Source organism: Thunnus thynnus, chromosome 23, assembly GCF_963924715.1.
Source record: "Thunnus thynnus chromosome 23, fThuThy2.1, whole genome shotgun sequence".
In the NCBI taxonomy this organism is placed as follows: domain Eukaryota; kingdom Metazoa; phylum Chordata; class Actinopteri; order Scombriformes; family Scombridae; genus Thunnus; species Thunnus thynnus.
Window position 1 is genome coordinate 26509443 of NC_089539.1, and position 20385 is coordinate 26529827.

Genomic DNA, 20385 nt, shown 5'->3' on the forward strand with positions numbered 1-20385 from the left:
TACTCTACTCTACTCTACTTTACTCTACTGTACTCTACTCTACTGTACTGTATTCTACTGTACTCCACTCTACTCCACTCTACTCTACTCTACTCTACTCTACTCTACTCTACTGTACTCTACTGTACTGTACTCTACTGTACTCTACTCTACTCTACTCTACTCTACTCTACTTTACTCTACTCTACTTTACTTTACTCTACTCTACTCTACTCTACTCTACTTTACTCTACTCTACTCTACTTTACTCTACTCTACTCTACTTTACTCTACTTTACTCTACTCTACTCTACTCTACTCTACTCTACTGTACTCTACTCTACTGTACTCTACTCTACTGTACTGTATTCTACTGTACTCCACTCTACTCCACTCTACTCTACTCTACTCTACTCTACTCTACTGTACTCTACTCTACTCTACTGTACTCCACTCTACTCTACTCTACTCTACTCTACTCCACTCTACTCTACTCTACTCTACTCTACTCTACTCTACTCCACTCTACTCTACTCTACTCTACTGTACTCTACTCTACTGTACTCCACTCTACTCCACTCTACTCTACTCTACTCTACTCTACTCTACTGTACTCTACTCTACTCTACTGTACTCCACTCTACTCTACTCTACTCTACTCTACTCCACTCTACTCTACTCTACTCTACTCTACTCTACTCTACCCTACTCTACTCTACTGTACTCTACTGTACTCTACTCTACTCTACTGTACTCCATTCCTGTGGTGCTGTCGTGGGTCAGTTTGTTGAAACTAATGTCTGCTCTGTGATTCATGATCTTTAGTTTTGAGCATCTTTGTTCTCACCTGTCCGACCTTGAACTCACCTTGCTGATGTCAGATGATTGACAGCTGTCTCCTGCTGCTTCCTCCTCAGTTCCTGAGAACTCCGTCCAGTTTTTCTTTCCGTGTCGTGTCGGGTCCGTTGATCTTCACGGCCATATCTGTCATCAACGCCCTCCGCCAACCGCCACGAAGCTCCGGCCCCATTCCCGCCGTGTCCCCGCTCTACACCGTACCTAGCCTCAGGTACCAGATCCACACTGTGCTGCAGTTTGTCCCCGCCCACGTCGACGTCAGAGTCTGTAACTTCAGCGAGCGGGTGGAGAGAGGGCTGACGATGGCGTACAGCGAGACACGAAGACGCTCACATGAGGCCGGCAACATCACAGTACAGGTGAGTCCGTTACCTGTTTACTGTCTAACGTCATCATACAGGTGAGTTTTACCTGTTTACTGTCTAACGTCATCATACAGGTGAGTTTTACCTGTTTACTGTCTAACGTCATCATACAGGTGAGTTTTACCTGTTTACTGTCTAACGTCATCATACAGGTGAGTTTTACCTGTTTACTGTCTAACGTCATCATACAGGTGAGTTTTACCTGTTGATGGGACCCTATTGAGCTGCTTTTACACCTGGAATTCTTCCAGCACTGTACATACTGTATGTAGTCTGAGTCTGAATATAAAGATATATATTAGCGTCTAAATAAAACGTTAGCATACACCGATCAGCCAAAGGATTGAAACCACTGACAGCTGAAGTGAATAACACTGATCATCTCGTCAAGTGGTGGGATGTAGGAGGCAGCAAGTGACTGTTGACCTTTATATGCTGAAACCACATTGTTCTGTTTCAAGTAAGATGTCTCGTCAAGATGTCTGGCAGCTTCGTTGTGTCGGCAAATTAATGTCTAATCTGTTAGGAAAGAAGAAATAGAAAACGTTATCTGAAGCGCCTGATGCACGGTGACCCCGATTCTAAGAAGTGATAGTTGGAAAGGGGAACTAAATGCAATGACAGCATATATGGAGGCTGAAAGTATAAAGCTGTTCAGGGTGCTCCTCTTGCCGCAGAGCTCAGGGAGCCTGTATGCATCCGATTTAATGATTAATTGAAGGAAACATACTGTGTCTCTGGTATTTAATTCCCTTCATCACCTAACTAGACAAGCTGATATTTCAGCTGCAAAAACAGGTCCGATCCCTCAGAAGAGCTGCTGTAGCTCAGATTGCTGAAGAAGTTCATGCTGGCTATGATAGACAGCTGCGTCAGAGCCTGCTGTGCACGAGGCTGCGTAGCTGCAGACTGGTCAGAGTGTCACTGCTGACCACCGTCCCCTGCTGAACGCGCCTACAATGCACACAGCAGCATCAGACCTGAATCATGGAGCAATGGTCTGATGAATCACGTCCGGGTGTGTTTGAATCCTGCATCGACAGGTCAGAGCTGTCTGGGAACCCGCACAGTATGAGGCAGGTGGTTTTAATGTTATCGACATCATTTGTGCATTTGCTCTACAGCTGTTGAACATCACCATGGGCGTAACTCGGCCGGCAGCGGAGCAGAAGGTTCCCGTCGACATCACATTCGCAGTGCGTGATTTGCGGGGCTACCTTCCGGGGTCAGAGGTCAGCGAACACCTGAGGAAGCTCAGCCTGGTGGAGTTCAGCTTCTATGTCGGATTTCCTGCCCTACAGATCGCAGAACGTACGACACAAACATAATCTGTTTATACCCACAAATATTTATACGCAAATGCTCTTCAACATATTAAATAACTGTTTACACTCGCAGCCTTCCACTACCCGGAGCTGAACACGTCTCACCACCTGCGCTCCACCTGGGTCCGTACAGGTGAGAACATATTTCTGCTTTTGTTTCTGTTTGTCCCCCAAAAAACAAAACTTCCCATCACTTGTCGCGTCATGCAGATAGTTTTGGTTCGATAGATTTGACAGAAGTTAAGAAGTCTGTGTGAAGCTTCTATTCAGCTTCAGCAGTCTGAGTTAGTCATATCAAGTGGATATCTGACACATTTACAGTCTTTTTAGCATCAAATTCCCTCTTTGTGTTTCCTCGGACAGTGTTTCCCTGTTGAGCTGCAGGTGGAAGTATAGTAACAAAAAGAGGAACTTTGGCACTAAAAAGACTGTAACGTTGAAAGATATCTACTTGATTTGACTCATTTGGACGCTGAAGCTTCATATTAGCTTCAGACTGTGGATTTTGTCCTCCATCACTTCCATTGTAAGGTCATTATGAAGGGATCTTCTACTGGTCAGTATGAACAGGAGGAATGATTACAGCAAGATAAACAGCTTTAATGCTCATTTGATGACTGACTGTTGGTTTAAGATGGATGTGAGAAATTGCAGACCCGTCCGTTTTGAGTACAACAAACTATATTTTATTCAGAGGTTGACTTGTCAGAACTACCTGCATGGTTGGAGGAGCACGTTGGATGTTGTTGATATAAAGTCTGAATCTGGTTGTTATATTTTCTTACATGATATCGATGCATTTGCATGATTATTCGGGTAGATCTATATTAACTTAACTGAATTCCACATTGACATAATATCTCCTTTTTTTCTATAGTGTTGTATATAATATGTGTATTAGAGCAGCGTGGGAGTGACTGTCTGTATGTGCTGTGTCAGTCCTGCTGGGTGTTCAGGAGCAGCTGGTGGTTGAAAGAAGTTTTAAAGCTCGTCTGGAGAGACGTCTGGCTCTGCTGCTGGAGGAGGGACTGGGAGCGTCCAGCAGGAGGCGGTGGAGAAGAGCTACAGCTGTGGGCAACAACAGTCTGCAGGTACTCTCCATGATGGGACTAATACAGGAACATTTTAGTGTTCTTCTTCTAAACTCTGACTTTTCTCTGTGAGGTTTGCTCGTACGAGTGATCCAAGTCAAATTCAACAAACTCTCTGAACTGGACAAACATTGCTGGCTGATAATTGTCACCTGTTCATGAGGAGATCCATCTGATCATTTGCATAATCTATACCCCTAAAATTACCATATAAGGTGAGTTTCATTCACAAATAAGTTCCCAAAGAGTAAAAAGAGAAGCAGAAACCAGCAGACACAATATGGTGAACAGAATGATGCACACTTGGCTCTGGATTATTTTATCACAACATTTCATCGTATTGTAGATAAATATGCACCTTTCAAGAACTTCAGGATCAAAAACAGCAACAATCCTTGTTTGGCTGAAATGTTACATGAAAGAGATGCTGCCTGAACTGAATCCTCCTCTGATTGGTTAGATTTTAACAGGTGTCTCATTCGAAATACCAAATCATCATTTTATGTCTCTGCACGATGTGAAAATAAAGGAAACCCAGCAACTTTTTTTGGAAAACAGTTAAATCATCATCACTTTATCCTTACCCAGTGAAATAGTTCAACGCTCCACAGTTATCTCATTTGGAAAGAAAATATGTGATGCATTCAATGAATTTTATATTTTTTTATATATATTTTAATTTTATTATTAACATTTTATTTCTTCAGGTTATTTATTTGAAGCTGGATTTCCTCTCGCTGTGTTTAACGCTCTTTCTTCTATTGATCCAGTAAAGTTCACTGATCAGTCAGAGCCGAGGCTTTTATCACCAGCAGCTCCATCACTAGTTGAATGTTTAACTTATATTTTTAATCTGACTGTGGTAACAGGAAGCAGTCCTACCTTTGCATAAAGCTGTCAGACCAATGAGCTACATCATCATGTATGAGTAAATGATTCTTAGCTCAACACAATACAAACATTCTTACCAGTCAGGATAGATCAGGCGTTAGATTACAGGCAGGATGGTGTCGCTCTTTTTATTGATTTATCAAAGGCTTTCAATACTGTCGACCATCAAATACTTTTGAAACGCCTGGAATCTTTTGGATTTGATGAAAAATTGTGTAATTGGTTTGCAGAGATCTCATGTAGAAGTCAAGCTGTTGTTGCTGCTGGCTACGTGCTCAGCGTCAGGAGTTTTAACAAAGGTGTTCCACAGGGTTCCGTTCTAGGACCACTTTTATTCACTATTTCTATAAATGACTCATGTAAGAAACAGTACAATTCATTTGTACACAGATGACACTGTTCTCTATACGACAGCGCCCTTAATTTATCTTAAATTACTATTAAACAACGTACCGTTTTCCTGTCTGGTCTGTTGGTGTCTGATTAACGACGTGGAGCGCAGGTGACGTCCTCTCCTACTGTGTCTCAGGTGGTGCGGGTGGCGAGGCTGTCGGGGGCGGAGCGTCCTCTGGAGGTCCTGTATTTCGTGGAGGGTCCGGCCGGTGAGCGGATCCCAGCGGAGGTGACCGCGGAGACCCTGAATCGTCTGGACCCTCAGAGAGCCGCGATCGTCCTCGGACACCGAGTGCAGAGACCTCTGGCCCAGCGTGAGTCCGGCGGTGAATCGATTCATACAGCTCACAGTTTATTTACACTTTGAACCCGACGTGCAGCCAAACCTGTCAGAGCCAAACTCAGCTCTGAACTCACCTTCCTGAGATCTTTCCAGGGACGACGGTGTCGCTCAAGTCTGAAAGAAAACGTTCTAATGTCTGATTTCATGTTCCAGCCTGAACAAAACACATTAAACACAAACAAGTTCATCAATGTTAATAAATAAAGAGATAATCTTTCATTCACTTCTTGTTTATCTCACCTGTCTCACTTGCCTCACCTGTCTCACCTGTCCCTCACCTGTCTCACCTGTCTCACCTGTCTCACCTGTCCCTCACCTGTCTCACCTGTCTCACCTGTCCCTCACCTGTCTCACCTGTCTCACCTGTCTCACCTGTCTCACCTGTCCCTCACCTGTCTCACCTGTCTCACCTGTCTCACCTGTCCCTCACCTGTCTCACCTGTCTCACCTGTCCCTCACCTGTCTCACCTGTCCCTCACCTGTCCCTCACCTGTCTCACCTGTCCCTCACCTGTCCCTCACCTGTCTCACCTGTCCCTCACCTGTCTCACTTGTCTCACCTGTCCCTCACCTGTCTCACCTGCCTCACCTGTCTCACCTGTCTCACCTGTCCCTCACCTGTCTCACCTGCCTCACCTGTCTCACCTGTCCCTCACCTGTCTCACCTGCCTCACCTGTCTCACCTGTCTCACCTGTCCCTCACCTATCTCACCTGCCTCACCTGTCTCACCTGTCTCACCTGTCCCTCACCTGCCTCACCTGTCTCACCTGTCTCACCTGTCTCACCTGTCTCACCTGTCCCTCACCTGTCTCACCTGCCTCACCTGTCTCACCTGCCTCACCTGTCTCACCTGTCTCACCTGTCCCTCACCTATCTCACCTGCCTCACCTGCCTCACCTGCCTCACCTGTCTCACCTGCCTCACCTGTCCCTCACCTGTCTCACCTGTCTCACCTGTCTCACCTGTCCCTCACCTGTCTCACCTGTCTCACCTGTCTCCCCTGTCTCACCTGTCTCACCTGCCTCACCTGTCCCTCACCTGTGTCCCCTGTCTCACTTGTCTCACTTGCCTCACCTGTCTTACCTGTCTTACCTGTCTCACCTGTCTCACCTGTCCCTCACCTGTCTCACCTGTCCCTCACCTGTCTCACCTGTCCCTCACCTGTCTCCAGCTGTGGAGACGCTGTCTGTCCCGCCAGCGGAGACTCAGAGCAGCAGCATCTGGCTGATCGTCGGCGTGGTCGTCCCCGTCCTGCTGGCCGTCTTCATCATCATCATCCTCTACTGGAAGCTGTGCGGCTCCGAGAAGCTCGAGTTCCAGCCGGACGCCATCAACACCATCCAGCAGAGACAGAAGGTCAGAGGTCAACAGGAAGCTGACAGTGTTTCCTGTTGTGAGCACTCACACTGACGCTGCCGTGTCCTCTCAGCTTCAGGCTCCCAGCGTGAAAGGCTTCGACTTCGCGAAGCTCCACCTCGGTCAGCACAGTAAAGACGACATCATGGTGATCCAGGAACCCGGCCCCCTGCCCGCACCTGTCAAAGAGGCCACGCCCTCTGACGGCGGAGACCTCAACACCCCCAAATCTAAAGGATCGTCCACCAAAGCAGCGCGGTCCAGCCGCCGCAGGGGCAGGTGAGACTCACCTGCTTTACTTCTGTCCAAAGACATTCAGGTTCCCAAAACGTCCAAAAATGTCACAAAATGTATAAACAATTCTAAAATGTCAAGACAAAGGTATCGCTCTGAAATAAAAAGTTCCTCTCTCGCTTCAGGCTCAGCCCGTCAGACGGCGACTCGTTAGGGAGCGACCAATCCAGCGGCAGAGAGTCGGCGGAGGAAAGCACCCGACCTGTGGCCACGCCCAGCGAGGGGAAACAGCACAGGAAGACGCCCAAAAATGGTCAGACACACCGTGACATCATCACCTGAACTGAGCATGTGCGACTTTACAGATCTGGGGTCTCGTTTATAAAAGTCCACCTGGACACGTGGCTCACGTCTCGTCCTCGACACGCCAACATTCAACCGTTAACGGTCGATGCAAAAGTATTTATGAGTGTTGATGTTCACGTGTTTCCTTCTCTGCACCAATCAGAGTCAGCGCATCGACCCGCTCACTCAGGCAGCTGCAGATGAAAGCGACGGCTTGTTGAAGTCGTGTTTGTAACCCAAAACAACCATAAACAACTTCAACTGAAGCTCTTACTGAGACCCTGCAGCGGGCCAGTTCCCAGTTAACCAGTTAACCAGTTAACCAATTAGACGTTTTTACACCAGTCACTCAACATCTACAGTAAACATTATATTAATTTATATTTACATCCAGATACAGCGGTCTGTCTAAAGGTCCGTGTATGAGTGCAGCTGGAGAAGACAGAGTGTGTTGCCGCCACCACAGAGGCTCCACGTTTCCCTCACTGGCGTCTTTTCTTGGCGTCTTAGTCCCTCCCACCGCGAACACAGGAGAGACGCAAAGAAACCTCGCCCCTCACCTGAGGAGCGAGGAGACATGAATTAAGAGACTTGAGACATGTACCCAGTGTCTCCAGTAACATGTGAATCTAAACTCTTACCTGCTGAATGTTGATTATTATACAATCGTCCCCCCCCCATCCGCTGTCAGGTTTGTTTCTGTCACAACTGGAACGCAGGAAGTGGCGTTCGCCTCTTTCAGGCCCAGTCTGAGCGAATGCAGTGGTTGTAAATGAGACCCCAGATCTGTTATTGGAATCATGTGTAAAGGATATTGATTGATTAAAGGAAAGCAATTAATCCACAAATATCAGGATCAGCTTTCAGAAATCCATAACCTGATCAATAAACCTGATCAATAAACCTGATCGATAAACCTGATCAATAAACCTGATCAATAAACCTGATCGATAAACCTGATCAATAAACCTGATCAATAAACCTGATCAATAAACCTGATCGATAAACCTGATCAATAAACCTGATCAATAAACCTGATCGATAAACCTGATCAATAAACCTGATCAATAAACCTGATCGAGCTGTGAGCTGATGCTTCTCTGCTTTCTCAAACTTCATTTTTCTTTTGCTCTTAATGCTCTCTGGACTGCAGGGAGGAGCAAGATGGGTACGTTTACACCTTCATCATCATCATCATCATCATCATCATCATCATCACCTCTCACACTTTAAAGGTGCATTAACTGGTCTCAGAACAAGCCGTTTATCAAGCCTATAGGTATAGGTATAGTTAGTATATATTCATAAATCGATGGACGTTAGCCGCTAAGCTAACTCGTCCCACTAGATCAGACTCTGTCCCATCAGATTAACCCATTTCAAGAGATTATTAATTAGTCGGGCTGTCAGTCAATTAAAAAATTAACTAATTAATCACACAATTTGCTTTTTTTATTCTTAATATTGAAGCTTGTAATAATAAATATTAAAATGTAGAATCAACATAATGAAGTATATTTAAATTCAGATACTAACATCTGTTTAACTGTGAACTACAGAATCCCAGTAAAACCATCAAGGCCATTAACATTAGATATTAATGCACTAATATAAATGATAATTAACAACGATAAATGTGTTCCATGTTTAAACGAGGTTCAGATTGAACCAGAGTGATTCAGCCTCTTTCCCAACAAGCCAGCATGAACTGGTACCAGTGGATTCCTCCGTCGAGTGTCATATGACACCAGTATGACTTTAAATTAATCACCTTCATTTGACAGCACTAATAATTAGCACTCGTTATCTGTTTTACGCTGTCAGACTGATGTTTGTATGTTATATCGTGTCTTAATTAGTCCATATTTGCATGAACATGTTTAAATAGCAGCTGATGTAGTTTAATGAGCCCTGAATGATGTTTTATTCACATTAATATTCTTTTCTGTTTATTGATGTTCTGCAATAAAAAGTTCAACCTTATATTCTGTTTATAAGGTGACTCTGTAGCATCTGTGCAGAGATATAAAAAACAACCTCTGACCCCTCGTCCCGCAGCCGCCCCGTCAGGCAGCGGTCCGGACGAGCTGCTCTCCTCGTCCTCCATCTTTGACCACGTGGACCGTCTGTCCCGCGGCTCGTCCGACGGCACACGTCGCCAGGCCAACAAGGTGCAGCTGATCGCCATGCAGCCTCGACCGAGCCCGCCACCGGCTCACGGCCCCAACCAGCCGAGCCCCACCCTCACCGAGAAGGTCAACACGGAGGTGAGACAAACACAAACAACCACAGACACGTTCTGAACATGCATCAAACCCAGTGGTGGAAAGTAACAAAGTACATTTACTCAACTACTGTATTTAAGTTTAGAGATACTTGTTCTTTACTTGAGTATTTCCATGTGATGCTGCAGTAAAGGATCTGAGTACTTCTTCCTGATGACATCACAGACCTGTTCTAACCATGTATGACATCATCGTTCTCCTGCAGGTGGCGCTGCGACACAAGTCTGAGATCGAGCATCACAGGAACAAGCTGCGGCAGCGCGCTAAGAGGCGGGGCCAGTGTGAGTTTCCCTCCATGGACGACATCATGGACGCGTTCGGAGAAGGGCCGGTGCAGAGCGAGGTGGCCCAGCGTCTCTATAGCTCCGCCCACGACCACATGGACTGCATCCTGCAGGGCGAAACCCACTCACCCCCCACGCCCACCGACTCCAGGAGGAGGTCAGACTGCACCTCAGTGTCTTCATGTCTTTTATGATTCAGACTCCACGATGAGTCAGAGACCTGTTTATTAACCGGGACATCGTTTAACTTATATCATTTGCAAGCACACAGACTGATCGTCTCTACTCGATCACACGGATGAGATTAACTGATCTGCAGTGTTTTATTGTCTGAGATCTGCAGAGCACCTGGGTGAGTGTTTGTGTGTGTGTTGTTCTTCCAGAGGGAGGCGCTCTCCTCGGGGTCGGCGGGCTCAGCCGGGACCTGGAAGTCTTCCTGATACAGACCGAGACCGGCTGCTCACTGACCAGAGCGCCACCTACAGGAAATACCCAGGACTCAACAATGTGGCCTACATGGTGACTAAACACTAAAAACTAAGTCAGGAACACGTTATTAAAGGACGAGTTCACAGTTTATCAAGTCCATCTTAAACCAACAGTCAGTGTGTTTCTTGCTGTAATCATTCCTCCTGTTCATACTGACCATCAGAAGATCCCTTCATAATGACCTTACAATGGAAGTGATGGAGGACAAAATCCACAGTCTGAAGCTAATATGAAGCTTCAGCGTCCAAATGAGTCAAATCAAGTAGATATCTTTCAACGTTACAGTCTTTTTAGTGTCAAAGTTCCTCTTTTTGTTACTATACTTCCACCTGCAGCTCAACAGGGAAACACTGTCCGAGGAAACACAAAGAGGGAATTTGATGCTAAAAAGACTGTAAATGTGTCAGATATCCACTTGATATGACTAACTCAGACTGCTGAAGCTGAATAGAAGCTTCACACAGACTTTAAATGACTGTGTGGACACACTGTGGATTTTGGCCTCCATCACTTCCATTGAAAGCACATTTGAAGGATCTTTTAATATCCAGTATGAACAGGAGGAATGATTACAGACACCTGACTGCTGGTTTAACACACTGGGAACACTGGGAACACTGGGAACTGTCCTTTAATACTGAAGTTGAATCACACTGAATAGTATTTATTCTCTCTTTCATCTGTCCTACAGTCGGACCCTGACCTGCCCCCGGACCACGGCAGTCCCTCCCCCACTGACGAGGTGTTTGACTCCGCCCCGGCCCCGCCTCCCTACATGCCCCCCCAGCCCTCCATCGAAGAGGCGCGGCAGCAGATGCACTCCCTCCTGGACGACGCCTTCGCCCTGGTGTCGCCGTCCTCGCAGGGCAGCGCCGGGCTGAGCGGGGTAAGCCCCGCCCTGCCTAGCCCCTCCCCTCAGGCCCGCCCCCGGGGCCGGCAGTGGGGCTCTTACCCAGCAGCCCCCTCTCACAGCCCCTTCTCTGCAGTGAGTGTGTCGCCCTGCAGCTGAGGCCTTTTTCCTTCGGTCATCTCTCCATGTTCAGTTCTCATTTTCTTCTTCTCTTCTTCCTGCAGAGGTACGCAGAGCTGGGAATGTCCCCCACGTCGGTGCAGGGCCTGCTGCAGAGGTCAGTATGCTGACACCGGCTCCTTAGCTGTAGACTGACCCTAAACCCCAAATCCTGAACCAGGACTGATTCTCTGTGTGCTTTATCCAGGCAGGGCCTGAGCTCAGGGGGGTATGTTTCCACTGGAGACCAGCTGCAGGAGTCGGTTTACCCCAACAGGGGGCAGTACGAGGACCCCCCCTCCTCCTCCAGACCACGACCTGTCGGGGGCAGCACAGGTACAGTCAGGACCTTCTGAGCAAAGAATCGCTCTTCTTGACATAAACCCACATGTATGCAGTATTGTGTTCGATACAGAGAAATGAAATGATGATGCACAGACTAGCTGGAAATCGTCAGTATGACATCATCGAACAAGGCGGAGTCAGCATTGCAACAGTACATTTCCAAACCAGCAGTCGGCGTCTTAACTCCAGTTTCTATCTGCATCATTTACAAGATTCATTTTTTATTGAAAGAATTCTCCAATTAGAGAGTTTATGGGTGTTAACTGCTCATCTAGGTACATAAAAATACCTTCAGTATGTGCTCTTTCACCAGCTGAACAAAGATAACGACTGGATAATGATTAGAACAATGGTGCGTCCCAGTAGATGGTAAAGAAACATGCTACATTACTGCAAAGTCTGTGGTTCGATTCCAGCAGTGGACCTCTGGTGCATGTTATGCTCTGTCTGTCCCTCCTAGTTTCCTGCCATCTCTTAACTATCATTATCTAATGAAGGCACAAGTATATATATATATATATATATATATATATATATATATATATATATATACATATATATATATACATATATAAAAGATTAGAACAAAAGAGAGCATTATTGAGAAAAGGCTCAGTGCATTATTTACTTACAGCTGAATGTCTCGGACGGATCTGTAAAGCACAAAGAGGCATTAAAGGTTGCAGCGATCAGCGTCTCTGGTGATGTTGGTGTAAATAATGAAAGTGTTAACGTTGTCAGTGAGGAATCTGATTTGAATGTAATTTGATTTAATGATGTATGATGTGTAACATTAGTCCTGAGCTGAACCTGCAGGCTGTTTCCTTATTGGTCCAGTTTTGTTCTGTGTTGATGTACTTGACCTTCAGGTGCGCAGCTCCACCACCTGACCCAGGTGGGTTTGTCCAGCCAGATTGGTGCGTACCCCGGGGTGGGTCGCAGCATGTCGGGCCCTACCGGCTCCAGCTGGAACCAGCAGCACTCAGACCAGGATCTGTCCAGACCAGGAGCCAGCAGAGAGAGCGTGAGTCCACTCTGGTCCAAACTCTGGTTCTGGTTCTGTACTCTTCTGTAGACCTTAACAGTATATGAACAACCAGTTCTAAGCAGTCTTAACTAGTCCAGACCAGTCCAGACCCGTCCTGAATAAACCAGTCCATTCTAGACTAGTCCAGACCCGTCCTGAATAAACCAGTCCATTCTAGACTAGTCCAGACCAGTCTTGAGTGGTCTCTTCATACTCTTTAGTCTTACTGGAAATCGAAGGGTTGACTTGAGCTGGTTCAGCTCAGTTCAGATCTGTGTTGTCCCACAAGCAGCAAGGTAGTGTACGAACACAAACACAATCAAAGACTAATGAAGACAAAGTTCTGCTACCAGAACTTTTAATGTCTTGGTTTTAATTGACTGCAACGTAAGTTTTAACAGTCATGTAAAAGCAAAAACAAAATCTGCATTTTATCACCTTCAATCAGCCAAAGTCAGGGACCTTATGACAAAACAGGATTTGGAAAAATGGATTCATGCTTTTATCTCCAGCAAAACTGATTACTGTGATGGACCTCTGACAGGATTTCCTATAAAGACCATCAGGCACCTGAAAGTCATTCAAAATTCAGCCGCAGGAATTGTGACTAAAACCAGAAGGACAGCCGACATCACCCCAGTTCTTAAATCTCTATACTGGTTGCCAGAGAGCCACAGAACTGATTTTAAAGTCTTATTACTTATTTATAAATCTCTACATGGAGTTGGCCCTGAATATATGACTGTGACTTGACTTGAATCTACCTCTGTGTGCTTTATGAAACTGCCTTGCCTTACTATGTGTACGATTCAGAAAAGAATAAAGTGTTGGTTAAAAGAAGAGAAAACAATAAAGAAACAAAGTGCTATATGAGGAACCACCAGGCGGTTTGTAATGTATTAGAATCAGACTTGCACATGGGATAAATGAAAGCTTGAACCTGTTGCACTTCAGTTTTGGAAACTGTATCTCTGACCCGAGGGGAGTCTGGTCTGGTCTGGATTTCATATGATGGATTCAGTGGCTTGTGTAGTTTCATGTTTTTCAGTCACATGTCCACCGTTATACTTGTTGAACGCTGACAAAATAATCACTGATACATATTTCTGGCCTCACCCTCCTCACTCGCTCTCTCTTCCTCTTCTTCTTCTCTCTTCTCCCTACAGGTGCTGTCGTTTCCTGAGTTCTCCTCTTCCTCTGTTTTCCAGATGCCCAGCTCCTCGTTGCGGGACCCGTCGGCTCCACCGCTTCTCCTGACCTCACCGACTCCAGAGTATCCACCGGAGGATGCTTCACCCTCTGCTCACACCTCTGCCTCTCTTATCAAGGCTATCAGGGAGGAGTTGCGACGTCTGGCCCAGAAACAGGCAGCAGTGACCAGCTACCCCTAGACTGGTCTGCACCAGTTTGGATCAGGACTCAGTTGGTCTCAAACATTATCATTTTAAACGACTCAGAGCCCGTCAGGACTGGACTGGAACCCTAAATCTAACTGATCCACACTCTGGAGTCCTTTGAGATAATCTATGTCTGTGCCATTAAGCCCAAAAATAACTCTGGACCACAATTCATGTCCTAAAAAATGGACAAAGTCTCCTGACTGAAAGACCTCCGGTACTTTACAGGGTCCCGTCTGTCCGTCTGTCTGTCCGTCATCTTTCAGCTCAGTGTTTAATTGGATGGGAATTTGACTCTTCATGTTTCCATTGAAGTGCTTCCTGGAATAGATCATTCATCGATCATCCTTACTGACCTTCTGGAGTGAATCGTCCCTCCTGACCTTCTAGAATGAATCGTCCCTCCTGACCCTCTGGAGTGAATCGTCCCTCCTGACCTTCTAGAATGAATCGTCCCCCCTGACCCTCTGGAGTGAATCGTCCCTCCTGACCTTCTAGAATGAATCGTCCCTCCTGACCCTCTGGAGTGAATCGTCCCTCCTGACCTTCTAGAATGAATCGTCCCTCCTGACCCTCTGGAGTGAATCGTCCCCCCTGACCTTCTAGAATGAATCGTCCCTCCTGACCCTCTGGAGTGAATCGTCCCTCCTGACCTTCTAGAATGAATCATCCCCCCTGACCCTCTGGAGTGAATTGTCCCTCCTGACCTTCTAGAGTGAATCATCCCTCCTGACCTTCTAGAGTGAATCATCCCTCCTGACCTTCTAGAGTGAATTGTCCCTCCTGACCTTCTAGAGTGAATCATCCCTCCTGACCTTCTAGAGTGAATCGTCCCCCCTGACCTTCTAGAGTGAATTGTCCCTCCTGACCGTCTAGAGTGAATCGTCCCTCCTGACCTTCTGGAGTGAATCGTCCCTCCTGACCGTCTAGAGTGAATCGTCCCTCCTGACCTTCTAGAGTGAATCGTCCCCCCTGACCTTCGAGAGTGAATCGTCCCCCCTGACCCTCTGGAGTGAATCGTCCCCCCTGACCTTCTGGAGTGAATCGTCCCTCCTGACTTTCTAGAGTGAATCGTCCCTCCTGACCTTCTAGAATGAATCGTCCCTCCTGACCTTCTAGAGTGAACCGTCCCTCCTGACCTTCTGGAGTGAACCGTCCCCCCTGACCTTCTAGAGTGAACCGTCCCTCCTGACCTTCTAGAGTGAACCGTCCTCCTGACCTTCTAGAATGAATCGTCCCCCCTGACCTTCTGGAGTGAATCGTCCCTCCTGACCTTCTAGAGTGAACCGTCCTCCTGACCTTCTAGAATGAATCGTCCCTCCTGACCTTCTGGAGTGAATCGTCCCTCCTGACCTTCTAGAGTGAATCGTCCCTCCTGACCTTCTGGAGTGAATCGTCCCTCCTGACTTTCTAGAGTGAATCGTCCCTCCTGACCTTCTGGAGTGAATCGTCCCTCCTGACTTTCTAGAGTGAATCGTCCCTCCTGACCTTCTGGAGTGAACCGTCCCTCCTGACTTTCTAGAGTGAATCGTCCCTCCTGACCTTCTGGAGTGAATCGTCCCTCCTGACTTTCTAGAGTGAATCGTCCCTCCTGACCTTCTGGAGTGAACCGTCCTCCTGACCTTCTAGAATGAATCGTCCCTCCTGACCTTCTGGAGTGAATCGTCCCTCCTGACCTTCTAGAGTGAATCGTCCCTCCTGACCTTCTAGAGTGAACCGTCCCTCCTGACTTTCTAGAGTGAATCGTCCCCCCTGACCTTCTAGAGTGAATCGTCCCTCCTGACCTTCTGGAGTGAACCGTCCCTCCTGACTTTCTAGAGTGAATCGTCCCTCCTGACCTTCTAGAGTGAATCGTCCCTCCTGACTTTCTAGAGTGAATCGTCCCTCTTGACCTTCTGGAGTGAATCGTCCCTCCTGACCTTCTGGAGTGAATCGTCCCTCCTGACCTTCTAGAGTGAATCGTCCCCCCTGACCTTCGAGAGTGAATCGTCCCCCCTGACCCTCTGGAGTGAATCGTCCCCCCTGACCTTCTGGAGTGAATCGTCCCTCCTGACTTTCTAGAGTGAATCGTCCCTCCTGACCTTCTAGAATGAATCGTCCCTCCTGACCTTCTAGAGTGAACCGTCCCTCCTGACCTTCTGGAGTGAACCGTCCCCCCTGACCTTCTAGAGTGAACCGTCCCTCCTGACCTTCCAGAGTGAACCGTCCTCCTGACCTTCTAGAATGAATCGTCCCCCCTGACCTTCTGGAGTGAATCGTCCCTCCTGACCTTCTAGAGTGAACCGTCCTCCTGACCTTCTAGAATGAATCGTCCCTCCTGACCTTCTGGAGTGAATCGTCCCTCCTGACCTTCTGGAGTGAATCGTCCCTCCTGACTTTCTAGAGTGAATCGTCCCTCCTGACCTTCTGGAGTGAATCGTCCCTCCTGACTTTCTAGAGTGAATCGTCCCTCCTGACCTTCTGGAGTGAACCGTCCCTCCTGACTTTCTAGAGTGAATCGTCCCTCCTGACCTTCTGGAGTGAATCGTCCCTCCTGACTTTCTAGAGTGAATCGTCCCTCCTGACCTTCTGGAGTGAATCGTCCCTCCTGACCTTCTAGAGTGAACCGTCCTCCTGACCTTCTAGAATGAATCGTCCCTCCTGACCTTCTGGAGTGAATCGTCCCTCCTGACCTTCTAGAGTGAATCGTCCCTCCTGACCTTCTGGAGTGAATCGTCCCTCCTGACTTTCTAGAGTGAATCGTCCCTCCTGACCTTCTGGAGTGAATCGTCCCTCCTGACTTTCTAGAGTGAATCGTCCCTCCTGACCTTCTGGAGTGAACCGTCCCTCCTGACTTTCTAGAGTGAATCGTCCCTCCTGACCTTCTGGAGTGAATCGTCCCTCCTGACTTTCTAGAGTGAATCGTCCCTCCTGACCTTCTGGAGTGAACCGTCCTCCTGACCTTCTAGAATGAATCGTCCCTCCTGACCTTCTGGAGTGAATCGTCCCTCCTGACCTTCTAGAGTGAATCGTCCCTCCTGACCTTCTAGAGTGAACCGTCCCTCCTGACTTTCTAGAGTGAATCGTCCCCCCTGACCTTCTAGAGTGAATCGTCCCTCCTGACCTTCTGGAGTGAACCGTCCCTCCTGACTTTCTAGAGTGAATCGTCCCTCCTGACCTTCTAGAGTGAATCGTCCCTCTTGACCTTCTGGAGTGAATCGTCCCTCCTGACCTTCTGGAGTGAATCGTCCCTCCTGACCTTCTAGAGTGAATCGTCCCTCCTGACTTTCTAGAGTGAATCGTCCCTCCTGACCTTCTAGAGTGAATCGTCCCCCCTGACCCTCTGGAGTGAATCGTCCCTCCTGACCTTCTAGAGTGAATCGTCCCTCCTGACCCTCTGGAGTGAATCGTCCCCCCTGACCTTCTGGAGTGAATCGTCCCCCCTGACCCTCTGGAGTGAATCGTCCCCCCTGACCCTCTGGAGTGAATCGTCCCCCCTGACCTTCTAGAATGAATCGTCCCTCCTGACCCTCTGGAGTGAATCGTCCCTCCTGACCTTCTAGAATGAATCGTCCCCCCTGACTTTCTAGAGTGAATCATCCCTCCTGACCTTCTAGAGTGAACCGTCCCTCCTGACTTTCTAGAGTGAATCGTCCCTCCTGACCTTCTAGAGTGAATCGTCCCTCCTGACCTTCTAGAGTGAATCGTCCCTCCTGACTTTCTAGAGTGAATCGTCCCTCTTGACCTTCTGGAGTGAATCGTCCCTCCTGACCTTCTGGAGTGAATCGTCCCTCCTGACCTTCTAGAGTGAATCGTCCCTCCTGACCTTCTAGAGTGAATCGTCCCCCCTGACCTTCTGGAGTGAATCGTCCCTCCTGACTTTCTAGAGTGAATCGTCCCTCCTGACCTTCTGGAGTGAATCGTCCCTCCTGACCTTCTAGAGTGAATCGTCCCTCCTGACCTTCTAGAGTGAACCGTCCCTCCTGACTTTCTAGAGTGAATCGTCCCTCCTGACCTTCTGGAGTGAACCATCTTCCTGACCTTCTAGAATGAATCGTCCCTCCTGACCCTCTGGAGTGAATCGTCCCTCCTGACCTTCTAGAATGAATGGTCCCTCCTGACTTTCTAGAGTGAACCGTCCCTCCTGACCTTCTAGAATGAATCGTCCCTCCTGACTTTCTGGAGTGAATCATCCTCCTGACCTTCTGGAGTGAATCGTCCCTCCTGACTTTCTGGAGTGAATCATCCTCCTGACCTTCTGGAGTGAATCGTCCTCCTGACCTTCTGGAGTGAATCGTCCCTCCTGACCTTCTGGAGTGAATCGTCCCTCCTGACCTTCTGGAGTGAATCGTCCTCCTGACCTTCTGGAGTGAATCGTCCTCCTGACCTTCTAGAGTGAACCGTCCCTCCTGACCTTCTAGAATGAATCGTCCCTCCTGACCTTCTGGAGTGAATCGTCCCTCCTGACTTTCTGGAGTGAATCATCCTCCTGACCTTCTGGAGTGAATCGTCCCTCCTGACCTTCTGGAGTGAATCGTCCCTCCTGACCTTCTGGAGTGAATCGTCCCCCCGACCTTTTGTGGTGCTAACCGTTAGCCTCATACAGTCTCTTCTCATTGCCTTCCACACTCTCATCAGCCTCGGGGATCAGGTCTCCGTTCATAAACCATATCAGTGAGGCCTTTGCACTGTCGACAGCTGGAGGTGGCATACAGTTCCTACATCATGGGAACACAAAACAGGAAAAATGATATAGATATATATAGCTAAGAATAAATATGAATATATGTAAAGAGATAGAATCCCAATGAGCACAATATTAATGTAAGAGTTATTATTGGAGTATTGAGATGTTACTTTTTTTATTGCTTATATATAAAAGTATACTTAAAATCCTTTATTTTGATCAAAAAATGACCAAACTACTGTTCTATGGTTGTACCCCTCTTGTGTTTGAGCTCGCTGTAGATTTTGAGCCGGCGTTTGCTTATCTGTGGAGACGTTGCTTAGCATAGCTGCTCGCTCGTGTGTTCATGTATCGGTGGCAATGAAAAAGAAATTAACGCTAACACATCGCTTTAATATCGAGTTATTTGCTCCGTGGAGCAGGTTCATCGCTGCTTTGTTGCATCCATCAGTTTGTGGGGAGAATGCTAAAGGTGAGTCTATCAGGTGACGGGTGGGTACAGTGTTTATTTGTGAGGGAGGGAGAGTCGGGGCACCAGTCATTTATCACAACCTGAACAGATACCATGAGCTGAACATCATCAGCGTACTAGTGACAGGGTACCTTTAAAACTACTGTGTATGTGTCCAAGGGGCAAACAAAATAGGACCCAGGACAGAACCTTGGGGCTCACCAGGAGAATCAGACAGCCACAAGCCTGTTTCTCTAACCTTTACAACCACTGTCCGAGTGATGAATGTTGAATGTTTGCCTTAAAAAAAGAAATCCAGTTTAGGAAGATGCAGGATGTCCCAGTCAAATGTACAAAGCTCTGGTCAAGTCTGTGAAGGGACTTAAGATATCAACCTTTCCCATGGAGCTGAACTCAAGGTCCTCACCCCGTAATTACCCTGTAAGGCCAGGGTTGTTTGTTAATGGTTGTTATGGTTTTGACATTGGAAATTTGAATGGATAAGTTTAAACTTTTACCTGTCTAGTTCTGCAGATGAAAACAAACTAATCAAAATTTTTAGGCCTATGTATAATTTGTATGTGTGCAACATCAGAGCTCACTACATCAATAATTATGATTATTATGATTACTATTACAGCAGTAGTAGTGTTCTGTTCTTTTATTATACTATGAACTAAGTGGAAGCCCCTCGTACATTTGATAAATTGTAGAATGGTTGTATAGATGGTGACTGGTTCCCCTCTCTGCTGGTCGGCTCTTTTCTCTGTAGTGTTGTGATGAACTTGTAAAACCTGGTTCGGTGGATGTATGAGAGGGTTTGTTCGTTTCTGCTCTCTGCTCTTCTTCAGCATGTTTGACTAAGTTTGAGGCTTTAGCTACTCGTGATGTTCCAGTTAATGTTTAGCATGCTGCTAAAAGATGTTAAAAACAAAAATTAAAAAAGTGAAGAGTTGTTCCCACATCAAATTAAGAGTGAGCAAAGAGTGATTAATGTCACAGTGCCATAAAACCATTGTTCATCCAAACACAGTAGAAAAAAAATACTTCATATAAAACATGTTTTCTTTGTTTTTCTTTTCCAAAAAATATTTTTGGATCTAAATGAAGATGGTTACAGTAAACAATGTATAAATGAAAGTGGATATGGTGTTGAATAGAAAACATAATATAGAAAATATTTTATCTGTGATTGCTCTGCTGAACGGACTCAAAGATCTGCCCGGCAACAGTGCCAACACATCCTTCGTGG

The 20385-nt window shown here is 47.0% G+C and overlaps 2 protein-coding genes across 2 annotated transcripts in view; one reads left to right on the forward strand and one right to left on the reverse strand.

The window, feature by feature from the left end:
* The window catches only part of si:dkeyp-27e10.3 (UPF0606 protein KIAA1549), a 25341-nt gene extending 10578 nt beyond the window's left edge, over positions 1-14763 (forward strand). The window contains exons 4-19 of the mRNA XM_067582107.1: positions 897-1196; positions 2327-2513; positions 2601-2660; positions 3467-3618; positions 5039-5216; positions 6417-6601; positions 6675-6880; positions 7021-7148; positions 9239-9447; positions 9671-9906; positions 10133-10268; positions 10930-11223; positions 11313-11365; positions 11456-11583; positions 12462-12616; positions 13786-14763. Coding sequence (XP_067438208.1) covers positions 897-1196; positions 2327-2513; positions 2601-2660; positions 3467-3618; positions 5039-5216; positions 6417-6601; positions 6675-6880; positions 7021-7148; positions 9239-9447; positions 9671-9906; positions 10133-10268; positions 10930-11223; positions 11313-11365; positions 11456-11583; positions 12462-12616; positions 13786-14010 — 2832 coding nt within the window. The 3' untranslated portion in view covers positions 14011-14763. The remainder of the gene's footprint in view (positions 1-896; positions 1197-2326; positions 2514-2600; positions 2661-3466; positions 3619-5038; positions 5217-6416; positions 6602-6674; positions 6881-7020; positions 7149-9238; positions 9448-9670; positions 9907-10132; positions 10269-10929; positions 11224-11312; positions 11366-11455; positions 11584-12461; positions 12617-13785) is intronic.
* Positions 14365-18706, reverse strand: LOC137176306 (collagen alpha-1(XXVII) chain A-like). The gene is made up of 6 exons (XM_067582506.1): positions 18586-18706; positions 17660-18466; positions 16932-17554; positions 15613-16314; positions 14832-15318; positions 14365-14672 (listed from the first exon to the last, which is right to left on the reverse strand). The coding sequence occupies exons 1-6, from the start codon at positions 18704-18706 to the stop codon at positions 14365-14367; spliced, it is 3048 nt and encodes a 1015-aa protein (XP_067438607.1).
* Positions 18707-20385: the final 1679 nt, after the last annotated feature.